This window comes from Strongylocentrotus purpuratus, unplaced genomic scaffold (assembly GCF_000002235.5).
Source record: "Strongylocentrotus purpuratus isolate Spur 01 unplaced genomic scaffold, Spur_5.0 spur5_scaffold_1, whole genome shotgun sequence".
Taxonomy (NCBI): domain Eukaryota; kingdom Metazoa; phylum Echinodermata; class Echinoidea; order Camarodonta; family Strongylocentrotidae; genus Strongylocentrotus; species Strongylocentrotus purpuratus.
In genome coordinates this window covers 15,622,563-15,631,658 of record NW_022145594.1, presented here as the reverse complement: position 1 = coordinate 15,631,658, position 9,096 = coordinate 15,622,563, and the positions used below count along the sequence as shown (strand labels likewise).

General features: G+C 37.0%; 2 protein-coding genes across 2 annotated transcripts; both read right to left on the bottom strand.

Moving 5' to 3' along the window:
- Window positions 1-917: 917 nt before the first annotated feature.
- LOC115920939 (vascular cell adhesion protein 1-like) lies at window positions 918-5,673 on the bottom strand. The gene is made up of 4 exons (XM_030977731.1): window positions 5,322-5,673; window positions 4,716-5,054; window positions 4,029-4,337; window positions 918-3,162 (listed from the first exon to the last, which is right to left on the bottom strand). Exons 2-4 carry the CDS (start codon window positions 4,753-4,755, stop codon window positions 2,816-2,818), a joined length of 696 nt encoding a protein of 231 aa, XP_030833591.1. The 5' UTR covers window positions 4,756-5,054; window positions 5,322-5,673; the 3' UTR covers window positions 918-2,815.
- A 1,564-nt stretch (window positions 5,674-7,237) lies between these two features.
- Window positions 7,238-8,209, bottom strand: LOC594237 (cell adhesion molecule 1-like). Its single transcript, XM_030978545.1, has 2 exons — window positions 7,909-8,209; window positions 7,238-7,491 (listed from the first exon to the last, which is right to left on the bottom strand). The coding sequence occupies exons 1-2, from the start codon at window positions 8,195-8,197 to the stop codon at window positions 7,238-7,240; spliced, it is 543 nt and encodes a 180-aa protein (XP_030834405.1). The 5' UTR covers window positions 8,198-8,209.
- Window positions 8,210-9,096: the final 887 nt, after the last annotated feature.

Sequence of the window (9,096 nt, the reverse complement as noted above, 5' to 3'; positions counted from 1 at the left end):
CGACATTTGTGATGTTGTCTTATCATACGGACGAGTTTAGATGGACTCTTAGATAGCCGGTTACAACTTCATAGGCTCTCAAGTATCCAAGAACCGTCATACCATACTTATGCCAGGACTGACAATGGAGAAACATATCCTCAAGTTGGCAGGTTCATAGATTGACAGAAGTTTACAAATGTGTCAATGGAATGGCCCACAGTATTTATGCCAACGTTTCATGAAACCCCAATAATCAGACGAAACACGATCAAAAACCATTGCCTCCCCTAAAGAAACGAGTGATATTTTGAACGATTGTAAACGAAATATCATAAGTTAGGGTGAAAGCAATGGAATATATATTAAAACCCAAACAAAGACTAGCCCTTTTACTCACATATTGTAAAAATCAAATTTGTGTATAATTGTTTGTGTGCTATCCTGAGACACTACCGATTAAACGATTACTATATCTATTCATGTACACGTATAACGGATTTATCTATCTATCTTGATCACCCCCTCTCTCTTTCTCTCACTACCATCCTACTCCTTTTCCTTCCCCTCTCCCATTTCCCATGTCAGTTTTAACCTACTTATAAACTTTTTTAGGATTAAGCGGACTTATGTCTCCTGTAATAATAATAATACTACTAATAGTGGGTTCTTGTATAACGCTCATGTCTGTAAGACTTCACACTCCTGGCGCTCCCGATTAATACCCACATCGTCTACGGTTCCCCCTCTCTCCTTTTCTCTCTCTTTCTCTCCCAATCCCTCTTTACCATCTTTCTCTACTCTCCCCCATTAAATCCCTTTATAACATTCTTCTATTTATTACCTCACTTTCCTCTCAACGGCAATAATTAGTACTTGGACAATTGAATAATTTATAATTTGGATGTTTCGATTATATCATATGTTTATTTACACTTTCCAATATTGTATTCATATTATTAATTAGTACTTTATTTATCTTCGTTTTCATAACTTTGGTTTCTTATGTTATTTATATGTGCAATATGTATTTATTATGTTTTTACATTAAACAAAATTTGTTTCGTTGTGCAGGCCCTCAGGGAAAGTACTTTGTTAAATAAAGAGGCAACCCTGGTGAAAGAGAACTGTAAATAAATAAATGAACGCAATTTCCAGTAAAAAACATAAATCTAAGAACCGGGACTGTCCACCCTCGATGAAAGACGGGAGAGGATGGTATTGCGTCCGGTCAAAGATTTGACCAGACTAACGTAAAACTTTAACACCTGGCTTCTTCTATTATTGGAAAAATCAGGGCGCTAATAAAGCAGTGCTCTCTCCTACCTCATTCACTTCGTGCGTCCAAATTTAAAGTAAAATGAAAACAATGAGGGAATGTTGATTGTGAGGACGATACAATGATCCCACCTCTGGTTTTTAGTTATTTAGTTATTGGTTCAATTAATGATATGTTTAATTTGTCGTGCAATAAACTTAGGTAAAGAAAATACCTACCAGCAATATCCAATTAACTAGATCATAAAACAATAAATACTAGATTATAATACGATATAAACAAAAACTTGTTCACCTTTCGAATCCCGATTAAAATTAAAATGTTTATTGACCACTTAAAAAGCATTTAGTTTTCCAATATTTGTACACATTTTAATACTCAAATCTTCCTTTAGAATTATATTTCCCTTTTTACATATTCTAAATGCATTAACCTTCTTTTTCAGTCTCCATTGAATTACGAATTATGTTTTATGACTGATATTGATTGTTTCATTTATCTTCTTCCCTTATTATTTAAACTACAGTGGTCAAGCTGTCCCCATTATCATCTTGCGTCTGTATAGTCATACCATTTGCATTCTTGTGTGTCATTATATTGTCCAAGTTTCTTGTGAAATGTGAGTAATTCAGCCATTGATTCATAATCACGTTTTGTATTATGCCAACACTGAAATGAACAAATAAAGTAGAATTTAATAATGAGTGTCTCACCATGTCCACATCCAAACGACAGAGTGTGCTTTTTTATTAATGGCGAGCTGTATTCATGTTCATATTTTCAATGTATACGCATGAACCTATATTTCAATAATTATTTGTAAAAGACTGAATGCATATATATTTTCTTTTCGATACATACAAAATTTATTTAATAATTTTTCCCCGTAATACGCTCCAAAGTGATATTTCACTGAAGCCCACCATCAATTCCTGGTTGCCAAGTAACGAAGAGAGTAGACGATCTCGTCTGGTTTTGATCTACGTTGAACTCATAAGGCGGATCTGGAATCCCTGGGAGTAGTTTTAAAAATATATTAACAGTTTCATGTACTAAAATATAATTTTGTTACCATAACATCAAAAACTATCTAATCAATACGATTAATTTATGTATAATATCATATCGTACTGTCGTAGTGACGGCTGTACGTCACATGTTCCCGTGACAAACCGAACGCTAAATTCAAACTTGAGCATAATCCTTTACCTAAACCAAACAGTAACCCTAACCCAACACCTAACGTTAATACAACTTTAAATACAGGCATGACCTTTACAATGTATTTCTGTCGAAACAAACCCATATAATTTTTTCACCGGAATATTGTCGGACATGTAATAATCCCTTCAACCATCAACTATTTCTATAATTCGACACATTAATCTACCGTAAGACCAAGTTCTACATCGCCCGATAGTTACTGTAACTTGATGTCATTTCATTACCTAGGTTACACATTCATAACAGTGTCATACTGTTCCTGTTTATCATTTGGGATTATCAATGGCACATCACTGCACCAGACAATCTGTCATTTTAAACAATATGACATGATCATTGTACATACATGCGCCTTGGTCTGATAGTGAAAGGTTTACCAGAATATGACAAGGTTATAGTTGCGCTGTCGTTCCCAAGCCTCGTGTCTGCCAAACATGTATAGTTGCCATCGTCTTCTGCCGAAATATTAGAAATAACCAGAATACTCGACCTCGAGGTATCTTCTTGTAGAAGACTGCGGTGAATCTGATGGCGGGTGCTGTTGTTGAGTTCAATGCTATTCGAGAACAAAGTTATTGAGGCTAAGGGCCTGCTATCTGATGTACATGTAATGATTGCATCAAGGCTCTGGTGACCAGTGGAAACACGACGAACAGAGAAGTCCACAATGACAGGAGAATCTACATGTATGTATTTAGAAAGAACAAAACAGGTTCAGGAACCAATTAAGCGAGGCTCAGAAAGAAATAATTGTTGATGGTATTCCTGATGAGCGTAAATGAAGACATATTATAATGGTTACCAATATTATGTAACATGCCACAACCATAACACTAACATAGAACGGTCTATCAGCAGGTGTAAGGCATCTTTTGGTATTAATTTTAACCAATCCTTACGTTTCAGAAGTGTTATTGTAACACCAATATGTATTACCAAGAGGAGACAAAATCAAACCTGGTGTTTTTTTTTATACAAATAACGTACTTTTGTCTCTTTAAAGGTAAAGACCAGTAATGGTCATGCGATTGCATTGTGAAAGAAACGTTGTGGAATCGATCAGAAAAGGTTGATCATCTAGCATCTAGCATCTGCAAGGTTCTGGAATCATCAAAATGATAAGAAATTTGGCCCATTCTTCGTAAAGTTACAAGCACTATACACAGAAAGATGTATATGGGACTACCCTATCTCTCTCACCAGACCATGAGAGAAATAAGTTTACCAAATATATGAATTAGTAGGCGGTTTCCCGGCAAATTTTTTATCATCATGTATTAGTCAAAACATATTCTTTCACATGATTGGTAATGAGAGCTTCCATTTCATTTTTTGAAATTGGGGCGTTGCCAATACTGGTCTTTACCTTTAATGTAATCATGGACAGGTTAAGACAGTTTTCAGCTCACTGCGAAAAGGACAATAAAAAGCAAGTAATGTCAATGTTTGTAATGTCTTTTTTTTTTAAAGCGGTGAGACGACGTTGTTTACCTGCCTCGTAAGATCTACACGATGAATGGGTTAGGCTTAAATACATCAGACTTACAAAGAACTTGAAGAACCTCACTGACACTCCGATACTCCATGGATGCAGCGTTTGGTTGAAAAACCTGGCAGACAAGGAGTTTCCCATGATTGTCTACCGTGGGTGTGAAAGTGAACAAACTTATTGCATCCTTTCGATGATTTTTATTCCCCAAAGACTGTGTATAAGAATATTTGGTGACGTTCTTTGTTCCAAGGTACCATAGGAAAGTTGGTGCTGGGTAGCCGTTGTCCGATGTGCAAGTCACATTTGAGGACACCCCATCCTGCAAACCTTCTATTCCATTTAGGTAGGGAGGATCTGGTGGTCCTTGAAAATAAAAGTGTATTTCTTACGTCATTATTTTTTTTTTAGATCATTAGACCCAGTAGCTTGCAACGACGACCTATGTATCACATTTAACTCATTCTCAAGAAAGACAATTAATTCGTTGATATCTATATTGCAAATTGCCTGGACTATCACAAAGTTTTGTCACTTAAAACTTTCCACAACTTTCACTTCTTTTAATTATCTTGCTACAGAGAGTGGAAACATGGTATAAATACACATATTTGTTAAAAATGTAAAATTTCAAATCTGACATATCTTTGTCAAAGTGTGTTTAGTATGTCCGATACCGCGTTCGGTCCTCTGTTGTGAATTCGAGAAGATGATGTATAGATAATACAACCTACGAATACTCACCAAAGACGATAACCCTCACTTCTGCTTGACGTTGGTTCATACCAGCAAAGGCCACACATAAGAGAAGTTGATTGTGATGCCTTCTTTTCGGAATCAACTGTAGAGAGGAATTTGTGTCACGTAAACCTCGGTCGGCCTCATTCGTTGTAGACGTAGAGGTCGTGCTACCCAGGTCGGCGTCTGAACCAATGATCCATGATATGAGAGCTGTAGGTCGGGATCCTATACTCTTGCAGGTGAATGATGTTGCCGAGTCTTCGAAGACATTGACACTTTTTGACGCTTGTGCATTAGTAGTTATGGATCCATACGCGGTAAGCAGGAGGTTACTTGGCGGTACTGAGTGAAACAAAAAAGAAAAGCCAGAATTTCAATACGGATTAAGGTATTAGAAGGAGAGATACAGAGGTAAACCATTACTATCAATATGATAACGGCATATTAGCGGTAAAGGCATCATATAATAAAGGAGAATTGAAAGTGTTTTAGGAAATGTTTAGTGATTCATCCATTTCAGACAATCCTCACATTAAGCTGCATATCCACTTGTAAAGAATACACACACATCGAGCAATCATAAAATTAAATCATTAGAAAGATAATCACCTTGAATATCGAGGTGGATGAACAATTGAAGTTCATTATCCAGATTCCGATGCGAAGCCACACAACGGAAAACCTTTCCATCGTCGTCCTTGGACGGAGTTACAGAAACAACTCGTCTAGAGACGTAAGCGTCATCATGAACAGCGTTAAACTGATCTCCTAGTCGAACCTGTACTTCTTCAGGAACTTGCCACTCCAGTTCTGCAGGTGGTCTTGCGCTTTCCACTGAGCATGCTAGGTTTAGGGTTCGTCCATATGTTATGCTCACTGATTCTCCATTCTTGTATTCATGTTCAGTCCGATCGTTGGTGATGGATAGCAATCGAGGTATGGCTTGACATTGGAAGAAATGTATACAGTTTTAATTCTACGTATAACCATTATCCAATGGGATGTCTGCAAAAGACTAGGAACTCTGAGATATAAATGCACCTCACTTTACCCGTCATAATGATTTTCAAATTGAATCTTGAAGGGGCATGATTTCCAATCACAAATAAAATTCGGCTGGTCAAAGGGAAACTTGTCTATTTTCCTTCAGTAACACAAACGTTAACCCTATTGTTATTCAACAACAATCATTTTTGTTTCACTTTATAAACATACAAAGAATACCTCGGCTGCCGGCAAAACGGATGTTAATAATATACAGTTTTTGCCGGTTGCTGGCATGCAGCCGACGAATTATTTATTTGTGTACATTTTATTAGTATACCAAGCATTATAGGAAAAATGGAAACATCTTACCTGATAGCATTACTTTTAGAACAATTCCAATAAAATATGAATCAACATCAGTGAAGACATTGCACTGATATCTGCCGCTGTCATCCACTGTTAAATTCCTAATAGTTAGATTTCCGCTGGAAGAATCTGCCATCAAATTGTATTTGGACGTATCTGGAACATTTTGGTCCTGTATGCATCCCACCCCTATGCATATATCGGTAGCTACGATATCGCCGTTCTCGTGTTGCCAAGACAATAACCGAGACGTGGTTGGTGGCGTGTAAATGCAGGCAAGTGTGATATTCTCTCCTTGGACTGGGAGGATGTGTGGGCTCCATATACGAGTAGACACGTTCTTTTCAAACGTTTTAGAAGTCGTGAAGGCAAGAAAGAAAAATATTTGAAGACAATAATTCATATTGTCATTAATGGATTGTCTCTCCCTGTATATTCAAATCGTGGACGTTTATATCAGGAACAAACGTGCAACTTATCAGAATATCTGCAGATAAAAAGTGAGGAGGAAGCAATATAGGTTTTCAATGCCGGAATGAGTAGTCACACAGAACAGTGGCTGAGACGTTTAGTGCATTATCTCTTGCGCTACGAAAGTGAAAGCAATTCATCTTTCTGAAGGACTTAAGTGGAATAGTCCATCTTAAATGAACAGGGTGTTCGAAAAACTTACTCTAACTGGCACCTTAGGCAGTGCGAGATTAAATAATATTGTCAGTCAACCATTGAAATGATCTAGTATTTTACTCTACTTTTACTTTATTGTATTTTTACTTTAAAAATGGAAATCGTGTCGTAATCTTATGTTCAATCCAGGTTGCGAGACAACGAAGATAGTCGAAGATGTCGTTGGGTTTTGTTCGACGATAAGCAAAGAAGGTGAATCAGGAATAACTGCATTTAAAAGTTAAAGTGGTAAAGCGTTAACTTTTTTGGTAGGGTCTTGTTTCTTCAGTTCAATAGCTTGTATCATTGATGATTAATATAAAACTTTTCTGGGGGATATACATTTAACGTTTTTATTTGTAATCGAAGACCATTTACCTCAACGAACATAGAGTATCATATGGACAAGACACAGATGAAACTAAATGAACAATTATAAACACAGTTCTACTTACGAGAAAATGTGGAGTTGAAGACTGCACTACCGGAACCATATCTTGACACAGCTACGCGTTGTAATCACATGGATCTTCGGACTGGGGGTTTCGAATCTCCATTTCACTGGAAGTCAGCGTTTCACCTTCTTGTATAGTCTCGGAGAGGGTTATGTTACGGTATTCGTTAGACAACTTTGTGCCGTTACAGGACCATTGTAAGATAAAAGCAGGAGGATTGGCGTCGGAGGTACATGTTAATACGATCCCAGTACGTACTTCGTTTGATGTTAGCCGTCGAGAAGAAACGGACACAACTGGGTGATCTAGATCAAAGAAAAATGTTGGGAATTACATTTGAGAGAGTTGAAATAAAAATAGAACGCGGGAAAAGGATGAGGATGGGACTGGGGCGGTAAATTAAGATTAATGGGTGGGACTAAAATAAACTTCTTAATGTATGCAGGAAAAAAAAGAAAACATTATTATAGTCCATTACTTTGACTTGTCGTTATCCATATGGATTCTGTTTGAGATGGGGAACGCCAGCCCACAGTACACGTCTGAAGAATGCACATACAGGCAGAACAACAAATGTGTAGAATTAACAGAAGAAAAAAACAACAGACGAAGCTATTGAGAATAGTTTTTGAACGCGTTGACAGACCAATACCCTACGCAAGTTTAGGAGAATATTTTTTATATTGTCCTTACCAACAGTTTACACTTAAATTGATACTCACATGATATGTTCAAAACCATGCTATCTTTTAGTGACCGCAAAGATGGTGTTGTAGGTTGAAATGCCCGACAGAGAAGAGGTTTCCCATGATCAATCCTCTTTAGTATGAGGGTAAGGATACTTTCAGCATCATACCAATCAGCTCCATTCACTGAAGTCTTCAGAGACGAATCATGTGTCACATTTCTAGATCCGATGTACCAATGGATGAGCGGTGCAGGATATCCATTTATAGCTCTGCAGCTGACGTTGATTTCTATACCATCGTGTAGATCATCGGCGGTCGTCATTTTAATATCATCTGATTGGCCTTCACACATAAATGACATGAATGATTAGCCTGAAAGTGTCAAATTATCCTTTGGTATAAAATATTTATCTTAATGTTTTAATTATACATCGAAGAGAGACTCTCGCGCCACAGTGATTAACGTTCGCTCTTTCCTCTTAGTCCCATGTGACGCTCAATTATTAATAATAACGATTCCATGAAGTTGGATCCAAAATGAAATGATTCTTCGAATTCGTAGCGAAGATAAGGACTTCCAATGAATAAGACCTATATAACTTATCCCTCATCGACATGCGAAACTTATTCAAAGGAATTTTGAATTCCGATATATCGAATATGAGTAAACTCACCGATTACCAGTAGCTTAGCTATCCGTCGATCAAAAAAGACTGCATCCTGAACTGCATAACACTGAAGGAAAATTCCGTGGTGATTTCTCGTTGGATGAATTGTGATGATACTTTTAGTGTCAAATAGACTTCCATCTGCAGCATTGCTATACTTCGAAAGACTTATGTTACTGGGAATACTGTTGTTGTCGTCAAGTCTCCATGATAGGTCAGCTGCTGGTAGTGATCCAATACTTTGACAAGTGATTGAAGTGGATGAATCTTCTTGAGCGTAAATGACTGTTGACCCTTGTTCGTAGTCTTTCCTTACTCCAGATGGAAAAAGCAACATACTAGAGGGTAGAACTTCATTAAAGAGAATTTAGAAGAAGAACACAAATCACATACAAAATTATGTAAGAAACGCTAGATAATGTTTCAAGGACAGTATGTATGTGCAAATGGATAAAAAAAAAAAACACTGGTAAAGAATATACGAATGTCTTTAACAACACTCGTAAATATTCTTTGACATTTTGCAACGGCACTGCTCCAAATTTGGAATCTG

Bases quoted from the DNA above. Each gene is read 5' to 3' on its own strand.
- LOC115920939 (XM_030977731.1), bottom strand. From the start codon at position 4,755: ATGAACCAACGTCAAGCAGAAGTGAGGGTTATCGTCTTTG. The intron at 4,338-4,715 runs GTGAGTATTCGT...TTTATTTTCAAG, and splicing joins AGTGAGGGTTATCGTCTTTG to GACCACCAGATCCTCCCTAC. The intron at 3,163-4,028 runs GTAAGTCTGATG...ACATACATGTAG, and splicing joins TGAGGTTCTTCAAGTTCTTT to ATTCTCCTGTCATTGTGGAC.
- LOC594237 (XM_030978545.1), bottom strand. From the start codon at position 8,197: ATGACGACCGCCGATGATCTACACGATGGTATAGAAATCAACGTCAGC. The intron at 7,492-7,908 runs GTGAGTATCAAT...TCTTTGATCTAG, and splicing joins CATGGTTTTGAACATATCAT to ATCACCCAGTTGTGTCCGTT.